General features: G+C 38.5%; 2 protein-coding genes across 3 annotated transcripts in view; one reads left to right on the top strand and one right to left on the bottom strand.

Annotated features, from left to right (window-relative positions):
* LOC145988627 (transmembrane 7 superfamily member 3-like) overlaps positions 1 to 7,087 on the bottom strand; it is a 30,035-nt gene extending 22,948 nt beyond the window's left edge. Inside the window, exons 1-2 of the mRNA XM_083123651.1 lie at positions 6,863 to 7,087; positions 4,871 to 5,209 (exon numbers count right to left, since the gene is read on the bottom strand). Of these exons, the coding sequence (XP_082979777.1) occupies positions 4,871 to 5,209; positions 6,863 to 6,965 (442 nt within the window). The 5' untranslated portion in view covers positions 6,966 to 7,087. The remainder of the gene's footprint in view (positions 1 to 4,870; positions 5,210 to 6,862) is intronic.
* Positions 7,088 to 7,129: 42 nt separating this feature from the next.
* LOC145988628 (ankyrin repeat and SAM domain-containing protein 1A-like) overlaps positions 7,130 to 27,238 on the top strand; it is a 200,706-nt gene continuing 180,597 nt past the window's right edge. For both annotated transcript variants that reach the window (XM_083123652.1, XM_083123653.1), the window contains exon 1: positions 7,130 to 7,350. In XM_083123652.1, the coding sequence (XP_082979778.1) occupies positions 7,247 to 7,350 (104 nt within the window). In that variant the 5' untranslated portion in view covers positions 7,130 to 7,246. The remainder of the gene's footprint in view (positions 7,351 to 27,238) is intronic.

Here is a 27,238-nt window from a genome sequence, read left to right on the forward strand (position 1 = left end):
TGGGGTGGATGGGCAAAGAAAGACAAGTCATATATTTAGTGACCATGATAACATATTTCTGCAGCTAGAAAACTTGACAGACTGCAATGGTATTACATGTGAGTGAAATTGAACAATGAGTTTCAAGATGGTGAATGAAAAACTGACTTTACTCATGTTGCACGCACGCTTTATACCATGCTCTCTTTTCCCCCAAAACTGTCTACAATGAATATTCTGAGTATAAGGAACTAAACTCAGTCATTGTAGATAATTCGTCGGTCCACAATTTTACAATAAAACTTTTAAAATTATATTTCATGGTTTAGGAGAGGAGTGGTGGTAAAATCTCAAACATACATTTTGCCATAAAAGTAAAGCTGGTAACATTATCGTATGGGCAAAACGGATTCCTTGAAATTTCCTTCAAATTTACAGGAGAAAGTACTTATGGAAATCATTTTCTTGAGCGTTTTGGAAGTTCCTGAATGTAGATTTGATCCATTTTAATGTGAATGCGTGTTGTTTTCTGCGAAAATCTCTGTCCGACACGCTGTTTCTCCTCACGCCATTTGCTTTTTGCATGAGAGTGCAATGTTCCGCGTGTTAAGACGATGCAACCCCGTAGCCAGTGTTTCAGCCTCGCCGTGTTTTCACTAGAACCACCTGTCGAGTTCGGAACAAGCCATTTTTTCCGAATTGGTGTCACTTATCGCACAACATTGTAGCAACATTGTGTTCCGACGTCACAGGAGAAAGGTTTTTTTATAATTTTTCTTTGTAATTATGCTAATGTAACCTAACCTAACCACGTAGGCATTCATCGTCTCACGTCTGACGTCAATATTCCAGGTTGGAAGGAAGAGAATTACGAAAGAAAGATGGTTCGGACCCGAATGGGTGTCACTTATCGCACAACACTGTAGCAACATTGTGTTCTGACGTCACAGGAAAGTTTTTTTTTCATGTTAGGCAATACAAAGGTAACGCGTCTGTTAGCGAAAATATTATTTTTTCTTTGTATTTATGCTAATGGAACCTAACCTAACAGGCCTAACCTAACCACGTAGGCATTCCTCGTCTGACGTCAATATTCAATGTTGCAAGATGGTTGTGCGTAAAGGAAGAGCATTAACAAATTTCGAAAGAAAGGTGGTTCCGACCCGAATGGGTGTCACTTATCGCACAACACCCTAGCAACATTGTGTTCTGACGTCACAGGAAAGTTTTTTTTTTCATGTTAGGCAATACAAAGGTAACGCGTCTCTTAGCGAAAATATTATTTTTTCTTTGTATTTATGCTAATGGAACCTAACCTAACAGGCCTAACCTAACCACGTAGGCATTCCTCGTCTGACGTCAATATTCAAGGTTGCAAGATGGTTGTGCGTAAAGGAAGAGCATTAACAAATTTCGAAAGAAAGGTGGTTCCGACCCGAATGGGTGTCACTTATCGCACAACACCCTAGCAACATTGTGTTCTGACGTCACAGGAGAGACCTTTTTCATGTTAGGTAATACAAAGGTAACGCGTCTCATAGCGAAAATATTATTTTTTCTTTGTATTTATGCTAATGGAACCTAACCTAACAGGCCTAACCTAACCACGTAGGCATTCCTCGTCTGACGTCAATGTTCAAGGTTGCAAGAGTGTTGTGTGTAAAGGAAGAGCATTAACGAATTGCGAAAGAAAGATGGTTCCGAATTGCGAAAGAAAGATGGACAATGAACGTGGTAAATCGCAAGGTTATTTCACAAGTTCTACACGTAAATGCGACGTATTAGCATAATTTCAAATAGGGGCACGAAAGTAGATATTTTCCGGTGAACGAGGTTGCACCACTGCATAAATCGACAAAACACTCTCAGAACGCCCCCTAAACCAGTATGCTATCACGGCCATAATGTGTTACAGATTCGAAACAACAAGTAACAGTAAGTACTCGTAAATAGAGAAAATAAACATTATCTTAGTTAGAAATGCATTATTTCGCCTTAAGAAATGTTCCGCAACACGTTAGCAATGTAAAGAAGTCCGAAATATATGATTCGGAGGTGTTTTGCCCATACGATAATAGTACCGTAAAGCTTTTGAGTTACAATTTTTAGCGATACAAGATAACTTAAAGGATTGTTGTCATATTGTATTTGAGAAAAATTTGTCACCATGTTTCGCAGCTACCGTATGTTGTATAGTAGGTAAAGGTAAAGTTCCCTGTACATATAGCACCATGCCATGGAGGCAAATTTAGGAGATATGGGGGTAGAGCCAGACATATTCTTGATCTCAATATTGGAGGTGATGTGATCACAACCAAACTCCAGCTGCATTTACCCCCCCCCCCCCCGACCCATTGATTTGAGGCTGGGTGAGTTCCAGAGCTGCTTTATGCAGGGACAAGACCGGAAAAAATACTGAACTTAGATCACCCAACCCAAGATTCGAACCCAGATCTTCTGCATGGCAGTCAGCCAGCCTGTCTAGTTTTTTTTTTACATTTGTAATAAAAGTAATACCCCATAGCAGTAGTACCCCCCTTGTTCTCTCTAGTTTCTTAATTTTCACACATATCAATTTTCTCTATTATCACTGGGACAAACACAAACATCCACGTCCGAACCAGGATTCAAACCCGGGAGCCCTGGCATTCCAGCAGGCTGCGCTAACCACTCTGCCACGGAGGTTGACTAAACCACCACAGCTATCAAGTATTAGTATAGTATTGCAAATACACAACACTGGGAACTGATCATAGATCTATTAGCTGTTACGTCATCCAGCAAGAGTAGAATCAAACTGTTGGTCAAATTTTTCAGAACATAGTATTTTAAAGGATTTAATCATTTGTCCAGCACTGTGGCTGTGGGGTCATGCTTTGGGCTCTGGCTATGGGACGATGCAGGTTTGAGTCTCCTGAGATTTCGGCCTGTGTATGAGACTGCTGAACTCTCACCATCATGATTAAATTGGGGAGTTACGAATGAGTAGTGTAACCCGGTGATGAAAACCTATGATAACGACTGGGGGGTTCGTCGTGCTGACCACACGTCAATCCTAGAGTAGGACGAGGTGGGAGAGCGGTCGGCAGTCTGTAGGTAGGCCTGGGCCCTCAATGGTCTGTTGCAGTTTTTAGTTTAATAATTTCAAGGCGTGAGACCTTCATTGTCAATTCTTAACTATATTAACAGAAAATATTAAATAGTTCTTGATTCACTGAACTAAAACAATACAAATTGAATGCTCCAATATATTACTATCAGGGAAAAATGTATTTCATTTTTAAAATATATATATTTATAAACATAACCCGAAAACAAACTAATAAAACCCAGTTTTGCCCACGTTTTATCTGAAAAAACCACCCCGGTTGGGTTTTTTCGAAAAAACCTGGGCAAAATGCCAACACTGTTAGGAAGTGCTTTAGAATACTGGAAACAATTGTGGAAGGAAGTTCGAAGCTTGGAGAAACTCATTAGCACAGTTAAGCTTCACTAAGCATTAGTCACCAGGGAAATTATGATTTGAAAAGGGCGTTTTGTGCTCAAGACCAGACATTATGTGATCACATGTTTAAAACATTTAAGGATGTTAATTTAATGCTAAGAGCCCTAAACCTGACCTGCCTAACCTAACAATGAAAGCATTTAGCGACGAAATAGCTCTTCACACCCCACACATGTGAAGTAGATGACAGCAAACAAATGACAGTTTGCAAATAAAGAATCGTATAGGACTACACAGAAGGAAAAATAGTTTTCCAGAAAACGTGCAGTAAGTAATCAATAAAAGCTCTGAAGTACGCATTAACAGACATAATTAGAAATCGAGGTGACAGTACGGTATAGTGAAAACACATTTCTTCAAATTTACAGGAGAAACTACTTACGGAACTGAGTTTCTTAAGACTTTTAGAAGCTCGTGGAAGTGTTTTCTTCCTTCATTCAACTTATTCGGCCGGTAAATCATGTATTTTTCGACATCTCCGATGCACGATAGCTCTTGCCACCATTACCATAGACTACGTGAATCAAATGTTCCGTGCGTTCAATTATGTAACCCCTTGCTACTGTAGCAACCAGACGGTAGTTTTACAAGGTGACGTGTGAAGGTGAACAGCATTTTTTTTTCACAATTTAATTTTCTATGTTTGCCTAACCTAACCTTCTGTGAATGGTTTGTGGATCAATTTTCGTTAGTGTAGGAACCACACGGTAGTTTTACAAGATGATGTGTGAAGGTGAACAGCATTTTCTTTTTTCCAATTTAATTTTCTGTTTGCCTTAACCTAACCTTCCGTGAATGGTTTGTGGATCAATTTTCGCTTAAAAACCTTCTGTGAATAGTTTGTGCGGCATTTTTCGGTTAATAAGTTTGGAAATGCTGCATATCAACTGACAACAGACAACATGAGTCAGGATTTGCACGCCATATTGTGTGTAACAAAAGCGAATTAGCAACGAACAATAAATACTTGTAATGTGAAAAATTACGCTTTTTTCAGTGAAAAAAAGCAAACTCCCACGTTTAAAAATGTTCCACTATGCATAACAAGTAAGTACAAATGTAAATAATTAGGAAATGAATGAGTGAAATGTGTTTTCACTATACCGTACTGTTACCAAAATTGAATCAAGTAAAAAGTGCCTGTGCACCATGATAAACTCGGAATTAAACAATCAGAACATGTGTCCATCCCTATTGTAAAGATAAGAAGGCAGGAAGGAAAGATGAAAGCATTTATGTTAAAACTGCTCAGCTGGCACTGTTCTACTACATTTTTGATTCTCCATTGGTGCTGCTTTCTAGTTTTTATACTGCTTTTAGTTCAGTTAAGATCACAACCTGTAAAGATTAACTCTCTGCTACTTTAATTAAAGTGGTGGTACTTACCATCATTTCCATATGCCTGTATCACAATGAGAGCTGTAATGTTGCTAGGGCTTGCGTTGATTAGGTAAACTTCTGTAGCATCTTGTGTCTCTAAAACTGATGCTAACCCAATGTTTGTTCCTTGAAGATGATTGCCTGGTTCTAAGTTCTTATCATACGATATCGTCACATTACGCAAATATGAATGCACTTGGAAAATAATAAAATGCACTGTTTGTGGTATGTTGGTTGCACTTAGTGTTATCCTACTGCGTGGGGGAATTGATTCTATTTTCTCTACAAGTACACCATCTGAAGACACTGTGAAGTCAACTGATGATACTCCTATTTCGAATTCATCTGAAAAAAAATGAAAAAAAATGATTAGTGTGTATCCAATTGATTTAAACTACATTTAAATCTGCAAACAGTGCAGTGACCAGTGGTAGGGTGTATCTGATTGAAGAAATGCAAATTCAAGTAGTCATAGAGTCAACCTCTGTGGCGGCAGAGTGTCTAGCATACTGCACTTCAATGATAGGAGTGGTCGGCTCGAAACTGGGTAGGGCATAGATATGCCTTATTGCACTCATTAACCTCGGTTCTGAATGTGTAATTTCAATATCACAATGATACACATACATTTTCAACTAGATGCACATGTGCATGCATTCATATGCCCAATAACAGTCTTTGATATTGTTGCAAGATGGCAAGCAACCACAAGAAAGCATATACTGTGTTGGAGTTAGCAGACAAATTCCATCACAATAGTGCAGCGGCATTTCTGCACATGTTTTGGTAAATATTCACCATCTTGGAAGAATATCTACGTTGGTACCATCCATTTTAAGAGACTGGTTGTGTGCAAAAAGGAACAACACAGGACAGCATTGATATCATATTCAAATGTCAACAAAATCAGAGGAGCCTTCAAATGAAGCCTGAAAAAATCCATGTACCAAGACAGTTGTGAGTTGCAGCTGTGCTGCCAACCATATAGAAGTAAATGGCAACTCATCAAGCCACACAAACTGTGGATGGTACAAGCCTTGAAACCAAATTAGAAGTTTGTTTATATGGCAAGAAAATGATCCATCACCTGGACATACGTCGTGCGACACACAATTATTCCCACATTGAATACTTGTAAATCGTTATGATGTACATAAATATGAGAGTTTTCTATCTATTGTTGCCTACGACATTCTTCAATCAAAACAATTAAAATAAACACATACAGTTGTGGGACTTCCCGATTGTGTAGTGGTAAAGCTGATGCCTTGTAATCAACAGTTCCCAGATTCGATACCTAGTGGAGGCACATAGTGAACTTAAAAACAAACTTGGACACAAAGTTGTTTCATTCATTTATAATTCTTCTGCAACATAATTTCTTGCAAACCAATACTTTCCGAATCTTTAAACAACATAAATTAGTTTAGACAAACTTTGTACTTTGCATTTGCATTTTTGTTCTCTAGAATCACTTTTCTGCTACTTGTAATCTTATTATTATTAGTTATGTATTGTAAACAGCAAGTACATGCATCTGTTAATAAAAGCAGAAAATTATTATGTCGATTGATGTTGAATAACAGAGTTGTTACACACAGAATGCAGGAAAAATCCCAATCATAAAAAAATATTTAATTCATGCCATTAGTGTAATATTACTAGTTGTGCTTCAGGACGTGGTATGTGGGGAGGGAGTACACAAATTCTTGTTCATATAAAAAACCTTATATGGGCTGGGGGAGGATTTGTGACCTTCTTATCAGCTAGTTATTCTGTAATGTATGGGTTAAGTAATTCATCATGCATTCATCTTCAAACAATTAATAATTAATTTATTTACAGCATTATATTGCCAATTCTCACCTTAAAAAAATACATATTTATAGATTTTTATTTGTCTTATCTCGCATGGAAGGTAATACCACGATATTTATATTATATTTGCATAAATTTGTCGCTTAAAGGAATTTTAGAAAATAAAACGTAATATATTACCTTTTAATCCATCTAGTGGATACGGTGTAACATGACTTTGAACCAAATTTGATATATAAACTAACAACACAAGTGTTTGAAGCTTCGTGTGAAAACACATCATCAATAACAATTACACCTTACAGTTTTCTTTGCGTTATATGCTTAATACATGAAAAAATATAACGAAAAATTTGGTTTTCCCCGCAAGGCACCATTCACTTCGCAAAGGCATGACACTTTCGTTACTCATTTGTCTGCTGTTTTCACAGCTGACGAATGAGGGCGTATAACAACTTGCAACATGGCGTTCGTGGATCAATGAATCTCGTAGGAAAGCGATTTAGTGTTAATTGTGAATTTTATCTATATTTTTTTGTGATTTACGGCATGTGTTAATGGGCCATGGGAAAAGACCAAGAGCTGTTGGAAGCAGCGAGAAATGGAAATGTACCTGTTGTAGAAAAAATACTCAGCCAAAGGGCAAAGAGGAGTGGCCCACTTGCCAGGTGAGTGAAATCTTTGTAAATATAAACATTACTTTCTGCAAAATCCTAACTAAAGTTGGTCGTAAATCAAACACTGCAACATAAGGCTCAGTTTCGAGATTAGTAATATATTCTGTACCCACTTTCTGTGATGGTTTTGCACAAACTTGTGAATGTTCGAATAAGTTGACGTGAATTCTTATTTATGTTTGTGGTGAAAATTATATTTAAAACTACTGTACTTTTCATTAAGTGGTGGTTAGACGAAGAGTTTGTCTTGTGTTAATTGCATTAATTACTTCATAGGAACTAAGGCTGTTCTGAAATATATATTTTTAAATATATAATGGAAAGTAAATGGTGGAGGAGATTAATATCGTCTAGTAAATATAGCTAGCCTTGACATTTTTTTCGGCCGATTTAAGGACGACCGATCTGTCAAACCCAATGCCACTAGAGAATGCTTCGCAGTTATGAGAATATTGCTTGAATATTTGTACGTAAGGTTAAAATGGACTGTGCCAACATAGACGTCTATTTTTTCCCCTTTAATGTTTTAAATACACTATGTATACGAGACCTATCATTACCTGCTCATATTTGTTATATTATAGTATTTTTAAATATATTTATTATGTAAATCATTGAATGGGTTTATAAAATACCATTCTTCATAATACTGTGTTAAATTTTGCCTACATTTATTGTTCATAAAAAAATTCTTGTTATATATTAAAGACAGAAACGTCCCCCACTTTTAAATGTTTTCGTAATGAATTACAGTTGTGGTATTCAATGTTTTGAGGGTTATTAGAAAAAACATGTGTATGTTTTATTCTATGCTTTATTCATACAAATTTGTATTTTAAGCCGTGTTTTACAACAGAAATACCAGTATCTCATATTTTCATCTCTCTTCATGATTTGCCAGCCCCCATGGCAGATTGGTTTGCGCATCGCGCTACAACACTAGGGGTCCCGGGTTCAAATCCCGGCCTGCGCATGGATGTTTGTTAGTGTCCATTCATCACTCATCTCCATCTTCGCAAATTATTCAAAAGTGGCACAAAAAGCAAAGTAAAATAAAGCAAATCAAAATAAAAAATCTCTTCATGATTTCTGTTAAGAAATATTTGCTTGATGCCAACATTTTCATTGTAAACACTCTTAGCATCAGGGTGCGAAATCCTGGCGGGATGGGGGATTTCCCACCTTCAACAATCTTGGCCTCAAAAATCCCCTCACCAAAAATTTCCAGGGGGGGAGTTTTTGTTACAACAAACAAAAGATCAACAATTACTTTTAATTTCAAATATACAGTACTAAGAATAATATCGAATACATACACAAATTAGTATTCTTAAGAGATCATTAACAAATCTACACCAATATCAATACGCACAATGAAAGTAAAACAAGAATGCAAGACAATAATAACTATGAAATCTAATTGATTTAAATTAACAAAGAGCAAAAACTAAATAAAAACTTACACATAATAAAACCAGTTCAACTATTTCATAATTTATTGATTTGTTGTTTTAAGTCCACTTTATGCACAAAAAGGCTAATCGGAACTGGACCTACAGTTTAAAGTGGAATCCGAACCACTATGTGCCTCCACCGGGTGTCGAACCCGGGACCCCTTGATTACAAGGCGGCGACGCTACCACTGCGCCATCCGGGAGGCCCTCATAATTTATTAACCAGTTAGTAAAGGAAGTAGTTTGCTACATTATAATATCTGATATACATAAAAGTAACAAATTTATTTCTTTGTGTGTAATAAATAATAATACTATTTTAATTACTAATTTAGTAATTTACTTTAATAATTTGTTTTTACTTTTAATAACATTATAAATATGTATATCGTATAATTTATATGTATGTATGTTGGGGGGAGGGGGTTTGTAGATTAAGATCTTTCTCCCCCCACCAGTCTTAAATGATTTTGCACCCTGCTTAGCATGTAATGTTCAGTAAGTTGGGTCAGTTAGTTGTGTTCAACTTGGTAGTTCTTGTTCATTTCAAACTTATAATAATGCTTTTGTGTATCTCTCATACAACATTGGGAAAAAATATAATCATACTGCTTTTGGTAGTATGATTTTCATAGAAGCCAGGGTATTGAATTGTGAATTTTGTTTGAGGTACATGTTATGCACAAATAAGCCATGCAGGTCTGAGCCTACTGTTTAAAACTGCATGCGAACTTCTAACTACCTTAACCAAGAATAGAGCCTGGAATCTTTTATTACAAGGTAACAATGATACCACTGTGCCATAAGGGGCTATTAGAAGATCTAATTACAAAACCATCTTCATTTGGTAAAATATAATATGAAAGACAAGGTCTCTTGTCCTTTAATTGCTTCAAATGCCCAGAAAGGTCTGGAAAATATACCTGTGGATAAGAAATAATCCATGGACAAGTCAGGAAATTTTAAGGAGCGATTTTACAATACCGGGAATTTCTCCACTTTGTTTGAAATTCGGCATACTCACTAATTTTGGTCCCCTAATCACGAATCTGCAGTCAAAATTTGGCGCTCCCACGTGGAAATAGCAAAATAATCTAAATTAAGTTCTTATCTCTACACCCTTGATTTCCAAATTTCCCACCGATTCCGGGCTCCGCCCCTGGGGTAATTGACCTACCGCCCCCAACCGCTAACGCGGCCCCGCCTCCGCTCCGGCTTCCTCTATAGAGTCCCTGTTAAAGGCATGTTAGAAATTGGCCGGATTCACCTGCCCCCAAATAAGTGCCAAATTTTAAGTGCAGATTCGTGATTACGAGGCCCAAATTAGTAAGTATCCCAAATTTCAAACAAATAGGATAAATTCCCTGTATTGTTAAATTATACCAATTTTAAATGTAGCTATTGTATTGTTTCAGGGAATATGCTTTTTGAAAGTGGTGACTCACCATACAGCCTTAAGAATTTAATCTTTTTAGAAATTTAATTGACAGATTCCAGTGTTTTATGTGACAACGAATTTTTTTTCAAGATGTGGAAACCACAATAATCAAGATGTGGAAACCACAATAATCAAGAAGTGTAACCTGCAATTCCTCATAAGTTCTTTGCATAAGTCCAAAACATGTGTGAGTGTCCTTTCAACAAAGGGACACTCAAACATATCATCACTCATCCAATGGTGACAAAAAGCCAATTAAAATAAAAGAAATTAATCAATCAATATATGTGTGTGTGTGTGTGATATCCACCTCCCAATTTTTTTCATCCATTATGAAGAATGCAATATTTCTGATATGTTGATAGCCCCTTGAGAGTTGTTATTTTTGTGCTTTGTTTTGATCCTGATTTTGGCATAGATATTACACAATATCCTCGAATATGGTGCTTTTCTGCCTGAAGAAAAAATGTTGTTTAAAAGACATTACTAGTTATTTGGTAATATCACATTTTAAATCTAGCTATTAATCATCAAAGATTCTAGGCTGGGGCATGGGTGTCTCTTTGTGAGTGTCCCTTCATCATTTTCATCTGATGATCATTCATTCTCATTGTTGCAATTAGCCAAAAGTGACAGAAAAGCAACACTTAATGAGAAAAATACAACAGAAAAATTCTTATTTTTGACACATCATATTTCACTTTCTGTGGTAAAGTGCTCCCCTGTGCTTTGCACCACGCCATGAAGGCATATAGGGGGTGTGGGGGTAACGCCCCACACGTTCTTGATCCGGTCATGAGTGGGGGTGATGTGATCAGCATCACGCCCCTGATCGCCTTCACCCCCAGGATTTCCCCCAGGTACCCATGTCATTCGATGCTGGTTGGTGCCGGGGCCGCTCCCAATGTTAGAGATGTTCCCGGATTTGAACCAGCCAGGGATCGAACCCGGGACCTTTAGCATGGTGGTCAGACACGTTACCAACTGAGCCACCGCGACCACTTGCTGTGGGTGTGATGATTTTTATATTTGGTTTTGTACATTTCTTGAATGTTATGAAATATCATTTCAGAGAATTTGACTTTTTACTGTTGAACAAATATTCATTTATCAACATAGGCCTCTATGCTGGACACTTGGCCAGGATTCAACGAAGTACTGATATTTAATATTTATTTAGCAACATAGTACTTTTGAAATATTTCATTATGGGAAGGTTGGAGATGTGGGAGAGGTGAATCACCTGTCGTAGAACATTTATATGGGCAGTAGAGGACTAAATATAGAATACATATATTCACTCGCACACATGCAAAATTCATGCTGAATTGTAACACTGTCTCCAATAGGGTATTACAGTCTTCTCTTTATTTAGTTAAGAAGCCTCATGGAATGGTACTGCTTTGTAACGATATTTCCACTTCAGACAAGAATTGTTGTGCAAAGATGGGAATTAATTAGCAAATATATATATATTATTTAGGCTAATTATAACACCATTAAGCCTTGTTTCCATGATATGAAAAACTCAATATGCTGACCAAGGCAGAAAATTTATTTTATTTTAAAACATAAACTAAACGTAACATTTCAACCTTCTAGCAAGGTAAATAAAAATTAACTTGTATGTTTTACGGGACTGTAGACGCAGTAAGATATTAATATACACACGAGATATACTACACACCTGCATAATGGTTTATTTAATTTGGTTAATTTTGGTGTCTACTGTGACCATCCACATTGTATTTAATTAATTTATTTTAATGAAAATTGTTATGTTTTAAAATATTTGAGACTACTCCAACCTGCAGTATAAGCCTCCCTGGTGGAAGCACATAGCACAATGGTGTGAATTTACTTTAAACCAGGGTGGATAAAAATCATGATGATCTTTATTTTAAAATATCACTTTTGTTGATTTTTATTTAAATCTGATTTTTAAAATTTAAATGGATTTTTTTGGATTTTTTTTTAAAAAAAAAACGTTTAATTGCTTGTATGGTTTTCGGCACCATACCTCTCGTATATGTTTTTTATAAAAAGGCATTTTCTACAAAACGGCCCTGTAAAATATTTGAACAGTTTGATTAAAGTAAATAAAAATATACCTATATATACATTTTTTTGTTTCTGATACTGTACCTGCTATGAAAATTTTATTGAATGTATTATTGAAACTAATAATAATTTCAGTAACTTTTCTTCGAGGGAAAATAAAACATTCTGGATGTACTCTATAATTGTAACTTATAGTCTTTTAGCTGAATTTTGGAGATTTTTTTAATGTTAGTTTGAAAAATATCATCAGCTACCATGTTTATTTACAGTTTAATGATAATGACATTATTTATGGTTTAACGTGATTAATATTTTGTATATTTTTCTGCACAAAATGTTCGCTACTTTTGCCTATAAAAATTATTGAATTTGAAATCAAGAGGAATGCTTGTTTACATTTCCTTTCATATGAGCTTCACACCATCATTACATGTATTTTATTTCCTTTATTTTCCTTTTTTAGAGCATATAAGCACCATTAAATGATTACGAGATTAATATACTTTCACCAAAAGTGATTCTGATATCTGCAAAATCCTTATGTACGTTATTCTATAAATTATTTATTCAATCCACCTTGCTTTAAACTGTAGGTCCAGCCCCTAGTAACCTATCTGAGCATAAAGTGGGCTTAAAAACAAACTTTGACAAACTCTTATACCAAGTTGTATTGCATTCTAGTATGTTCTTAGCCCTGTCTAGTTCGCTGCTCTTTTAGACTCTCTTTGCACCGAAGCGTGTAGTTGGTTGCACGGTGCAACACCGAGTCGTGTAGTTCGTTGATTTGGAGTCAAGTAGTGTATTTGGTGTCTGCACTTCCTTCCGGACTAGTGTATGTATGGTGTATGGTCACTTGCTGCATGCTAACTAATCAAATGACCGTTTAAAGCAGCAGAAAGGCATTTGTCGAGGGATAATCTTCTGAACTTGAACACCGCTTTCCGTCTTAGTTGGTTGCACGTAATTTCCTTGCACCACTCTGACACTGGATACACCTGCACTGCACCAAGTGTCAAAAAGTGCAGCCAACTAGACGGGGCTAATATCATGTTGATCATATATCCAAATTATTAGTGTGTTGAAACTAGTGGGAAAACTGAGACAAGAGGGGGAGGGGGGGGATTCAGATAATTTAATCTGTTTTATAACATCATATGTGGTTTCTCCAGTAATACCTTTAGTGTAAGTGTTCTTGTGCTGTGTAGAGTACTAGCTAAGACTCTTGCCATTGGGTCACTAGAATATCTGGATTGATCTAGGATAGAAAGCCAATTGGGGAGGTACTTCACAGAGGGCTGTGATCTAAAGTGACGATAATTTTGATATTTTACTTAATTTTTCTCTCTCTTGAGGTGATGATTACAACACACCTGCATAATGGATGAATACATAATGGGACAAACACAGTAATTTATGCATAATTTAGGTGCATGTTGATGAAATATAGGTTCGGGGTTTGATAAATCACTGGTAATATCAATATTTTCTGTGATTTAGTGTTTTGACTAATGTTTTCCTACATGCCAGATGAAACTCCTATAGGATTTTATACACCTTCCGTACGTTGTCTAAGGACACCAATGAATACATTTCTGCCAATTTTTATCCAGAATTCAAGTCTGGGGCCTCTGAATTTGTAACATGTTACGCTTAGCATGGTAGGCCTTGTGTCTCAAAATGCAGTTTCAAGATGGAGTGTAGTTTTAATTTTTTGAATTTAATATAGGAATCAAAAGTTGGGGGAGAGAGGATTTTAGGAATTTTCATGTGGCCTCAAACCTTCTCAACCTACTCCAGTTATGGTTGCCTCCATTCTCAGGTGTGAGAATTATTTTTGTTTTGAGCATATAGTATAGCATTATTGTTGAAAAGATATCACTTTGGAACATCAGGCAACCGTTAATAACACTGTTAAGCTTTGTTTTCATGCTTAATAACACACTAAAGAAACTCACCAAGCCAGAAATTCAGAGTTAGTTCTGAGTCTGAAGAACACCTTGCTAGAAGGTTGATACGTCACATGAATAGTGTGCTTTTTTAAATAAATTTCTGCCTTGGTCAGCATTTTTAGTGTGGTATCAGACAACTGTAAATATACCTTAGAGTCATGCTGATTACTGTACAGCCTCAGGCTCGAACGTTCCTTACCATAATATCACATACTGCCCACATAGCTTTTTTTGTGGATTAAGGTCCATTTTTGTTATCTTTGTTTCATAACCGACAAGTCTAACTATGCATTTTTGTATTTGATATATTGCAGTTGAACCTAATTCTCTTCCTATGTAAACAAGATAATGAAATTAAGTATATACATACTCGTAGGTCTAATAGAATTGAAGCATTTCACAAATTTCCGATGGGCTTTTTTTTGTTCATGGATACCAGACTACACATCTCCAAGATGGAAGTAGCGTAGCCCCTGTTTGGTGAATTTAGTGCAAGCTCTCTGTGTTACCTGTATTTTACATCACTTTTCCATTTCTTTTTGTTAATCGCAATAATGAACTTATGAAGGACAAATTCAGAGGATATATTCAAATTTGGTGCTCAGAATTTCGGTTTCATATATTTGGATGATCCCTTCCATACTTGCATTTCGTTGACAACATGACATATTGACACAGTATATATGTATACACAAAGACACAGTGCACAATTCAAAATTATGTGTTTATCTAAGCACTGTAACTTGCACTCACGGTGAATCAAAGCTAGTATTCTTGATTGCAGCCCATTAAGCTATCTCGACATGAAATAAATAGTATAAGCGCAATATTAATATGCAGCGTGTCACTTGCAGTCTAAGGTAAACGACTTTCCTTTTAACGTTTTTTCTGTTTGATGCCTTATTATGATGCCACAAACTTTCGGGGTGTAAGGGTTAACTTAATGGTAGTACACCCCGGTACTGCTTCTTGCAGGCCAACGAGGCTCTGGCGCCTGGACCCGCGGCCAGGATGAGGTTTTGTTGTCCTGTGTTTGTCTTTGTGTGCTGAGTGCTCCTTTACAGCCTCAGATTTTGGTATGGGTGGGTAGATTATAGTTCTCGGAGACGTGTTGATTTTGGTTACGGTAAGTAACTGGGACTGTAATGTGATGAGCGAAAGTAACCCAAATGTTGACGCACCCCAACATTTTATTTCAAACAATCAAGACCACGAACTTTTGAAAAACTGTTGTTTTTCCCCTCTGAATGTATGCAACCTCGCTGCACAGGTTCACCGTTTGCTACAAATAGGTTAACTTTATAATTAGATTATAGTTTTCAAATATCGTAGATTGACTTACTAAAGTCTCGAACGAGATATCGCGCACCAAGTCTCACGTCATCTCGATTTTACAGAGGTCTGTCTCGTACTCGGTACATTCTTAAGACACCCAAATATCAACCTCTCTTCCATACAGAACACCTTGGATTGCATTCCCGCTAACTAACGAGTCTCTGGCGCCTGGAGCTCGTGTTGTCTGCCGTTCATGTATGTTTATGATTGTTCTTTCATAAATTTCATCTATTCACCATTCATCCTCATCTTGGCGATTAGCCAAAAGTGGCAGTAAAGCAAAGTATAATAAACGAAATCAATCTGGGAATAAAATGAACCTATGTGATGACTACTACACATTGTTTCCTGATCATGCTTAGTCTGTCGTAAAGGCCTTGCTTCTAGTGGCAAGTTGTTGACTGTAACGCCCATCTCTCGCCAAACTTTTTGGCTGGCAGGGACATCAGCTTGTACAGTTTGGCCGTGGAAAGTAGTGGAATGCATGAATTGTCATACGAGCAAAGGAAATCGCTCTCATTCCCACGTTAATTCGCATCCGCGGTTGTGACGTTCGTCCATTGCAACTGTTGCTTTTGAAATGAGCCGCTTTTACCCCTATCTTCTTCAACGTCGTCTCTATTTAGGACATTCAATGGAGTCGCAAGAGAGCTCCCTCCATCCGTCTTTGCTAGTTCGTCCCGCGATCTTTTGCTAGCTGCTAACTCCCCTCGGGCTGTAGGCCAACACACACAGATGTTGGTTATTTACAATCAAGAAGGTAATGATGTGAAGACATGAGTAAATTGTAGTGCAAGTAATTGGAATTAAATTCTAGTCACATACAAACTCCCCTTATTACGATGAATTATTCGAATGAATAACAGGCCTCGTGACATAGTTTATACTGTAAAAGGACCATGAACAGATCTGTTTTCTTGCACATTTGTTCGGATGAAAACAATCGTCGAGTAACTGCCTGAAGCAGAGAAATGTTCAGAGTTCTTTCTTTTGAAGTTTGCAAACTTTTTCCCAACTTGGAATAGTTTTTGGGATACAGGTGTCCATGGAGAGATTTCTCGCCGGCTAGATGGTCGACTTTCGATCTCGCCACCGAAGTTTCCAGGTTCGAATCCCGACCTGGGTGTTGAGTGTCCCTTCGTCAGTTTAATCTAATCATCACTCACCTTCGCGATTAGCCAGAAGTGACAGAAAACGACTCTAAATTACAAAAAATACAAATACAAGGGGTTTCGCGATTTTTACCGGGTAATGGGGATGGTGTGGTTAACACCATGCCTTGGGTTGATTTTCTCCGTGATGTAAGGCTGAACGAGCTGCAAACCCAATGACTTCTTACGCGGAGGTGACATTTATTGAACTGGTAGCTTCTTTCTGATACTTTCATAAGTCCAACTATTGTTTATTCAGCCGACGGCAGGTGTCCCGGGTTCGAATCTCGGTCTGGACATGGGTGTTCTTTGTGTCCCTTTCATCAGTCATCCTCATCTTCGCGATTAGTCAAAAGAGGCAGAAAACGAAGTAAAATAAACCAAATCAGTCATATTATTGTGAATTCTAACCCTCCACCATACCGAACTACAGGGAGGTTATTTCAGTCGTTCACCGCCAGAGTGACGGCCGTTCGGCGGCCCCTTCATGCAACAGGTCCCGGCAAATTGCATTACAGGAAGTTCGTAACAGAAACCGCTTGTTTTCTAATGTTTCCACTTTTCACAATTACAGTTACAATTACAATTGAAATAAGCACGTACCTTGTCGCAAGGATGCTGGAAAAGGTGCCCTCCCAAATACAAATATTTCTGGCACCTTATTTCTGACATCTAATCTTAGATTAGACATCGCTAGTTTATCCTCAGTTGTCGCGACAGCGCCGGCAACTTATCGGAGGTTGGGGGAGTTGTCAGCCGCGAGAGGGCGCTTCAAACTGCACGTATCGGCAGTGATGCCAACCGTAGGGACATGTCCCTACGCATAGGGACTTTTCACTAAATTTCGCCCGCGTAGGGACGTAGGGACAGATTTTGCCAAATGAGGGAAATCGTAGGTACTTTTTTCAATCTTGGAAAATTACATTTTATGTATTAGTTTATCTGGATACTTTAGCGAGGAGGAAAAAAAAGAACTAACTGACAAGTCTCCATCAGAATTTTGGAACATGTTATCGGTTACCAAAAACTTTCAAGGCACGTTCTTTTTTGAAAACATTTCCACTCTCGCGAAAATAGTGCTAACATTGCCCCATTCTAACGTGGAAACGGAAAGAATATTTTCAATGTTAAGTGATACAAAAACAACAAAGGGAAATAAAATGGGACCAAAATTGTTAAAGACTGCAGGAAATACAGCATATATCACCAACCAACATCTATCTCTTCACAGCAACACCATGTATGACTTCAAATAACATAATCAACAGTAAACGACTCAACGTTATTCATTAGGGGTGTGCGGGATCCCGAAAAGTCAGGACCGGGATCGGGAAAAAAAATTACCGTCCCAATCCCGACTTCGGGAAATGACTTCCCGACTTTTCGGGATCCCGAGCAGTCGGGAAATACCGAATGGTCACTTTAAAAAGTCGTTAATTCTCGACGTTTTCTGCATTGTAAGTTTTTGGAACTTATCGAAAATTGTAAGTTTTTATTCTAGAAATGCAAAAACAATCACTTAAAGTGAAAATGACTTGTAAAATTCGAGATTTCCAGTGCTTCGGAAAATTTCGAACATTTCCCGTCCCGAAAATTTTCCGACTTGGTCGGGAAATTGCAAATTTTTCAGTCCCGAATGTCGGGATTTAAAAAAATTACCGTCCCGATCCCGTCCCGACCCAAAAAATTCTGTCCCGCACACCCCTATTATTCATTAAGGCAAGAATTTACAATACCGGACCCTTCTGTAATTTCTATGCTACGTCTTATACTCACGAAATAATTAGTCGTGATGATTTATCTCAAGTTAACATGTTGGGGTGAGGTGAAAAAATTGTTCATTAACGTGTGGAAATTGTAAAATAAGCTTTTCAATTCTCGCAATGATTCTCCGTATACAAGTATGGTAGCCATATTTGTTGATATGAACAATTGACGTTTGCAATTAGTTACGCTTTCTACAGCGTTGCCACACTGTTGATTTCATACTTGGAGAGCATGAATTGTGTAATAATGGCGGAAGAGAACAGTAAAAAGTTGTTAATGTTGTTCAGATTGTTAGGTTGAGTGTGCAGGAGGATGGCTGTGGGCTAATTAATAAACTTATGGATTTCAGTATATTGCCCAAAGAACGTCCTTACATGTGACAGCGACAATCACGATGTAGAAGAACTGATTTGATTACAGGTAAATTTGGCAACAGTACATCAATCATAAAATTGCAGGATACGAAAATGGCGTCTTCGATGATGAACGTTTGCCGTTAAAGTGCTACGAAAATAAGATTTTTTATCGGTTCGTAATCACCATTAGCGCAAAACCATTCACGGATAGCCCCACTGACCATTCTCGGTAAGGTTAGGTTAAGTTAGGTTAGGCAAGGCAACCATAGTTAAAATTTGGGCTCGAAAAAAACATGCACGGGTAGCCCAACAAACCATTGACGGATAGCCCCACGAACCATTCAGGTACGGTTAGGTTAGGATAAGCAAACATAGTCAAAATTTGGGGTCGTAGTAATATCATGAATGTATATTTCGTTTTTTAAGTATTGGAAACACAAAATCTTCCGGTAAATAATGAGCAATCGTGCCGATCGCGGACCACTCAATTTAACTTATTTTGCAATTTCTACACGTGACCCACAAATTTTAACTTCAAATTCGTGATTAGGAGGCCTCAATTAGTGAGTATGCCAAATATTACAAAAATCGGGGAGGGGTCCTGTACTGTAAATTCGCTCCTTCATTAATTGTGGAAGCACCGAGCAGAAAGATTTGGTAAGTAAATGTGTATATTTTATCTTCTGTCTTGCATGCTCATGAGGTTTTTTTTTTTTTAGTCGCTTTACGTGGAGCAGGAACATTTGGTCAGTTGTAGGGACATTTTGACTACGTCTGTAGGGACATTGCCGAAAAATGGTTAGCAACACTGTCAGCTACCAGACGTAGTCACTGTACGTTCATGTTCACTTCTGTTTGCGTTTATCAGTACGCGTGTTGTTTATACTGTGTTATTGTAATGTGCTACTCATGGCCAGTGTTTATTGTGTGTTAATTGTTATTCATTCATTACTTATGCCGTTAAACAAATATAGTCTTGAACAGAGAGTTTTTATGTACGATAATTACGTGAAAACGAATTCTTGCAGAAAAGTGGTCAGGGAATTACGAGAGACAGGATCTCTTGAACCTAAGAAGGTTCAAGGAGGTCATTTTCAACATCTCTTATAACACAGGAGGTTAGTGATCATCATTATTATTACTTTTAAATATCATTTTACGCTTTCGGTTTGCTTTATGCGCCGGGATGCTGTCTTCCCTTAATGTCAACTGAGGATAAAGTAGCGATGTCTAATCTAAGATTAGATGTCAGGAATAAGGTGCCAGAAATATTTGTATTTGCGAGGACACCTTTTCCAGCATCCTTGCGACAAGGTATGTGCTTATTTCAATTGTAATTGTAACTGTAATTGTGAAAAGTGGAAACATTAGAAAACAAGCGGTTTCTGTTACGGACTTCCTGAACGCAATTTGCCGGGACCTGTTGCATGAAGAGTCCGCCGAACGGCCGACACGCTGGCGGTGAACGACTGAAATAACCTCCCTGTAGTTAGACGGTTTGTTTTCTGGTCACGATTACGAACCCCATATTGCAAACATTGATTGATATCGAAGCTAGACTTGCCCTTCGTGTACACGGCACACAAGTGATGGCACTATTGTACAGTCAGCCTTAAAGATAACAGGCAAATTGTCCGTCACCATTTTTGTTCTTTTTCCCCCTCCATTCTGTGTGTGCCTAGATGATATCCTCTCCTCATGCAGTCTTTTATTACTATTCTTGGCCCCCACGTTACAGAAAACAGAAGGAATAAACATCGTGATTAACAATTTGCGTTCTATTTGCCGTTGGCTGTACATCCAACGGCAAAAGAACTAGTAGGCAAATTGTCCATCACCATTTTCATTCAGTCTGTTTTCCACACTGTGATGATCATGAATTGAAGTAAAAACGTAATTAGGCAGAGGACAACATCTGCTTTGTATCAACAGAAATTCATTCCTTAAAACAACACAGGGTGTGGAATAAAGAGTAATGAAACTAGTGATGGACAATTTGCCTACAGTTACCTTTGCCGTTTACTGTACAAGCTTAATCTTGCAGCATGTATAATTTTAATTCGACCTTCGGACTTCGTGGTCAAAGCTGCCGGCCTGTTCCGAATAAAAATACTGCATTGCACCTTCCCCCCTTCCCTCTGCTATGTGCGTGAGGGAAGTGAACCATTAATTGGAGTCAATCTGGATGTCCTAAAGAAAAGTTGAATTTTTATAAGGAAGCGAAATTTCTATTTCGGTTTATTTCATTCATCAACTCCTGTTACCTACCTAAGGTGATATCGTCCTGATTTTCCCGGGATTGTCCCGGCTCTGGCACACTAATCGCGTGCCCCGATGTCGCAGGAATGGTTTACCCCTGCGGAAACATCAAGGATAATAAATGTACGTGTGGGGTAAAATGTTAGTTGGAAATTATTACCCTCCTCTTTAATAATTTCGTAGTAATATCGGAATCCACTGCCGTACTCACGATTTTTTTTAAAGGGGTGGAATTGTAAAGGCGAATATCACATAGCTGCGTTCTGAAGGGGGGGATACTTAATATTTCGTAAATACCAACTATGTTTTAAAAGTTTTTCAAAAAATGATGATCAGGGGCTATATTTATCACTTTGGTTTTTCCCGAGTTTTTTACTGATGTGAAAATTTTGATAATCTCGGGAGAGGATGTACCCCATTCAGTTCCACCCTGCGTACTCCCGTGTCGACATCTATACTACTACAAAGGAACTATATCCTAATTGAGTGGGGAGTATAACCCACCTAGGATGTTATTACCCCTCGGTATAAAATGACTAGGAATTGTTTGCCCCAAAGAATATATGTCTGAAGTAAAAATATAGATTGAGGGAGAGGGAAGGTGGGGAAGAAGAAAGAAGGAAGTTGAGGAAGGAAAATAAATTCGGAGAAAGAAGAAAAAAGAAAGAAAGATATATTGAGGAAAAAGAAGAGAAATCCTGTCATGACTATTGAAGCATAACGCATCTCAAAATGTTTAATATTTTAGCTCATCCCAACGAAATTCTGTGACGACGCCACCTCTTGGAATTGTCACCAAAGCTACAAAATTTAACATTTTTTAAAAAATACCTAGGTATAAGAAATACACGTTTTATATTCGAATTAGAATCAGGTAGGCTATTTGTTCCTTTGTACAAGTACCATGTACCGACATAATCTGGGAAAGGCGGAAGAGGGTGTAAACCATTGCTAATGATTTTATACTGACGGGATAATAATTTCCTAGGGTAGGATTACTTCCTCTCGCTCAATTAGGCTATTCGTTCCTTTGTAGCGGTATAGATACCGACGTTAACGAAAGGTGGAAACCGTTACTAGGAATTATTATGAGGGAATAAAAGTTTCCCATTAACATTTTACCTCCTACTGTTTTCTCCTTGATGATTTAACATTTTCCTGTGGTTTTACCATTGTAAGAAACAAGGGTCTAGAACTCATTTGTTTGGTTTATTTTACTTTGGTGTTCGGCCACTCTTGACTAATCGCGAAGATGAAGATGAATGACGATAAGATGAAATTGATGAATGGACAACCACAGACACGGACAGCCCACGGAGGATTATATTGGCTCTGGCCCAGACGCCAGAGCCTCGTTATTCTGCAAAATATAGTCCAAGGTGTACTGCGTGGAAGCAAAGTTGACATTGGGTGCCTTCCGAAAGGGTCTTGCCTTGTAAAACAAAACTTCAATTGTGGAGAAGTGTAATTTGTCAACATTTCTGCAGGCTGCCCCAATGGCTGTAACGTTACATGACCATAACTAAAAAGTTTTTAAGGAGGTCAAGAGATCTTGCTCAGGATAGGGACAGACAGGGAAGGCATTATGGAGCTTCAACAATAAACCATCGAGTGTAGGGATGCCAGAGAGTTACTCGAATCTAACATGTTTTACATGTTGTGGCTGCTCTCAGACACGCGGCATTCTTTGTCCCTTCTTTCACTCAGAGTTTGTTTACCTTGGTCATGACTAATTGCTTGCACATGCTGCATCCGATAAACCTTGGCTTCTCGTCCTCTTATCTCCAGCCATGTGGCATTCGACTCCACTCTTAACTATGAATCAGAGAGCACGGCCTTGCTCAAAGGTCGCTGATGAAATATTTTCATTTCACCATGCTTTGTTTTAATTAGCAAACATCCTCCGACTTGGTGACGGGCGCATGAAGTTCTCGACTTTCGATATCGCTTCTGAAGGTCTTGGGTTCGAGTCCCGATCTTGGCGTGAGTGTTCTTTGTTAGTGTCCTTTCATCTAATCATCGCACAATCCTTATCGTTGCGATTAGCGAAGCGCGCTACGACGCCAGAGGTCCCGGTTTCGAATCCTGGTTAGAACATGAATGTTTGTCTTTGTCTGAAATGAGAAAATAGAGAAATTAGTAAAAATTGATATATGTGGCAACTGAGAGTAAGCGAATAACGGAGGATACTGCCGCTTTGATGTATTCCTTTTGAAAAAAAAAATCGTTAGAAATAATGTTTTCAAACGGTAATACTAATGTGGGGGGGTTACGATTTGAGATAAATGTGAGAAAAGCCATGTAAAGAAAACTCGCCCCCCAAGAAACTGATTTTCCCCCTAGCACTTCCAACTCTACCAGTAGTTGTTGGTATTCCCCGAAATAATTTTTTTCTAAGTGATTCACAAAACTTCGGCAAAGGGATGTTAGTGTGATCTTTCTTCCCGTATTTGATATCCTCAACCACCAATAAGAAATTGTTCTTGCTTGATTCCACGAGAAACTGCTAACTTTCTTTTCTACCCACCCCCACCCCATTCGCCCTTTGTGCTTCGAGTATGTTGCTTCGGAGACAGGAACTTCTTCTTTCGTATTACTTCAGTTCGGAAGGGTCGACAAAAGAGGCAGAGGGAAGAATGCTTTCGAAGAAAGAAGACGATAAAATAATGGAAGTGAAGCTAATATCACCGGATATTAAAAGCCAATATTGCCACGTTAGCTGCTTGTTTGGACGCGAAGGGTCACGCGCCCTTTGAAGAAGCCGAATGAGACCTTTGTGTGAATTCAGGCTTGAGGCCACGCTTCTGTTTCATAACAAGGGAGAAAAGAAGTGAGTGAAAAATAAAACGAGCTTCTGCGATTGCCGAAAAGATGCGAGAGGTATGCCGTTAGAGATATCATCTGCGTAAAACAACTGGTCCATTCTGTGGAGTCTTATGTTTTTTGCCAACCGACAATACGTACATCGCGTTTCATCTCTTTGTGAATGTTAGCCGTGCGGTCTAAGGCGGTGCTTTGACTGCGTGACGACATGGGTTCAGTCTCTGGGTTCTCGGCTTGTGTATAGGACCGGTGGCAACCCGCCATCGTGAGGAAATTGGGGAGCTACGAGTGAATAGCGTAACCCGGTCTCGGATATCTCCTATAACGGCTGGGGGTTCGACGTGCTGACCCCACGTCACCCCATTACTGGTTGAAGATCTCCACACCTCTAGGTAGGATTGTGAGAGGGAGACTGGCAGTCGGGAGATCGGCCAAGGCCCTTCGAGGCCTGTAGGTCACATAGCCTTCGCCTGTTCGCGACAGTTTCACACATTGGAAATTATTTTTTGGGAAGTAATTTTCTCATTAATTCTACTACGACAAATGCCGATGTTACGACTACCGTGTGACGGTAGATGCGCAATCGATCTCCGCCAAAATCGCGCCTGTTCTGTCGGTGATGAAAAACGTTCCGATTGAAAATTAAAAATCGTGCGAAACATTTCACGCGTGGTTACACGTAGTGTCGAAGTAGTAGTGGTCTGCACTATTTTTTTTTTAGGTTCATCTGTATTATAAGGTTAAAATGAGAAGCACGGGATTTTTTCAATTATGGAAAATATCAAGACTTTTTATTACCTGCACCAACTTTAGTTTGCTTCAGTACCGCATTGGTGTACTCTATCAGCATATTTTAGGGGGTATTCCAAACTCAACTCCCCCTGTCTCTAGAAAGCCAGATAACAGTGAAGGGAGGAGGGGTTTCTTGATGGCTTACCGATAACGTCGTGGCCTTGTAATAGACGCGTCCTGGGTTCGATACCCGGTGGAGGTTCCTAGTTGTCCGGATCCCACCTTAATATATAGGTTCAGTCCTGATTAGCGAAGCTGTGAATAAAGTGAAATTAACAAGATCAACAACAACAACAACAAAAATCTCAACTCAAAAACTCAACATCTATGGGATTTGATGAATAATGTAATCTAAGGCTTTGGCTCTCGAAAGGCTGTTACGTCATAGAGTTAGCATAGTATGTATATGAGATGACATTTCTTGGATAGATATTGTTTTTTATTTGATTTAGTTTATTTTCGCGTTTTGTGCATCTTGGCTAATTTGCGAAGATGGAGATGAGTGATGAAGTTGATGAATGGACATTCACAAACAACCAAGCCCGAGCGGGATTCGAACCCGGGACCCTTGGCGTCGCAGCGCGATGTGCTAACCACTCGGCCACAGGGTCCGGCTTGGATAGATATTGTGTGTGTTTGTGTTAGGAGGGGGTGAATGTGTGAGAAAGGTTGGAATATTCTGGATCATAAATTCCAATTTCTGAGATCTCCCAGCGTCGAGTTGCTTGCTCTGGTGTCCTGCACAGTGTTAACGTTTGTCGGCCTTGTACGAGCTATTGATTGATTTGATTGATTTATTTGCTTTATTTTACTTCGCTTTTTGTGCCACTTTTGGCTAATTTGCGAAGATGGGGATAAGTGATGATATGATGAAATTGGTGAATGGACACTCACATACATCCATGCCAAGGCAAGGATTCGAACACGAGACCCCTGGCGTCGTAGCGCGATGCTAACCTCTCGGCCACGGGGCCCGGCGAGAAAGCACGTCTTGAAACGTCAAATTGGAACACGAATTGATAAATTAGAACTTGAAATATTTTGTACAGATATGTTGCTATTAATGATGTGATTTTATTTGATTGCTGTGTAATTTATAATTTCAAGATGAATGTGATAATTGTAATTGTTGCACATATTTACTTACAGATTTTTTTTTTGGCGTGAACTTCAGAATATTAGAATTTTGGACAAGATGTAATGAAACTATTGAGTGGGTGCAAAATGTTAATAAGATAAGGTGTTAAGGGAAATTTAGTGAATTGTTGGTGTATACGTTCGTTTAAATCATAGCAACTGCACATTTGCAAAATTATTTTGTCAGTTTGATATTTCTGTTCAGTATTATGCAAATGTTGACACTTAGTAAGTATCATGTGAACCAAGTTTCTGCTTAGAAGACAGAATCCCACCAGAAACATTTTCGAATTTGTTATCCAAATGGTTTGACAGCGATTATACACATTTGTATGCATCGGCTGTCTTCCTGGCAACTCCATTTCCGCTTTGGTAGCGGAATTCTTTTGTCGTGTACTTGCCGATTACCCAGGGATTGTGAGGAATGTCCTTACCTGGCATTGCTGGCCGGGAGGCTATGACCTTCATGAGAACTACCTTGATTCCCATAACTTTTCATTCATGCTTGCCATTCGTGTATCTGGAAATGTACGTTCGAGATCGAAAGGATCTATTTCTAAAGCGAATAGAGTTGTCACCCCTTCTTGTCTACCTCCGTGACAGTGTGGTTATCGCACTGTGCTACGATACCAGAGGCCCCAGGTTCGAATCCAGCTCTCGGCATGGATGTTCTTTGTGGTGCCCCTTCATGAATTTCATTAGCCAGAAGTGTCAGAAAAGCGAAGCAAAATGATCCAAATCAATCAATCGTCACCCCCTCCACCCTGAAGTTTGGTCGTCTTTCATTAACGACTTTTTTTTTTTTGCGAGAATGTTTTTCGTTTGCTGTTATTGCATAAATTATTTTAAAAAATACATCATTTTGTAGAACATGTCCTTCTCAACTGGTGCTAAATCACTGCTTGAGCCCCTGCTTAACTCACTCCCATATACACCATGGTGTCTGCGGGACCCTTATCGTCACCATTCGTTAATTTAGTATTGAATAGCATATGATCTGTGAAGGAGTTACAGAATAAGTTGTGTACTAAACAACCACAGTGGAGATCTCGCATCCGAAGTTCCTGGGTTCGAGTCCCAACGTAGGCATGAGTTTTTTTTTTTTTTAAGTTAGCTTTTAAGTCCACTTATACACTAGAATTGAACCTATAGTGGAATCCGATCTAGTATGTGCCTTGAACCTGGGAACCTTTGATTAAAAGGCGACGACGCCACCACAACGCCATCGGGAAGAGCCGGGTCTTCTGTGTGAATGTCCCCTCATTAATTCCATGCAATCATCACTCATCCTCATCAACGATATTAGCCAAAGTCTAAGAAATGCCACGCTAAATAACAATAATAGGAAAAGATGAAC

Source organism: Lepisma saccharinum, chromosome 6, assembly GCF_977018435.1.
Source record: "Lepisma saccharinum chromosome 6, izLepSacc3.1, whole genome shotgun sequence".
Classification (NCBI taxonomy): domain Eukaryota; kingdom Metazoa; phylum Arthropoda; class Insecta; order Zygentoma; family Lepismatidae; genus Lepisma; species Lepisma saccharinum.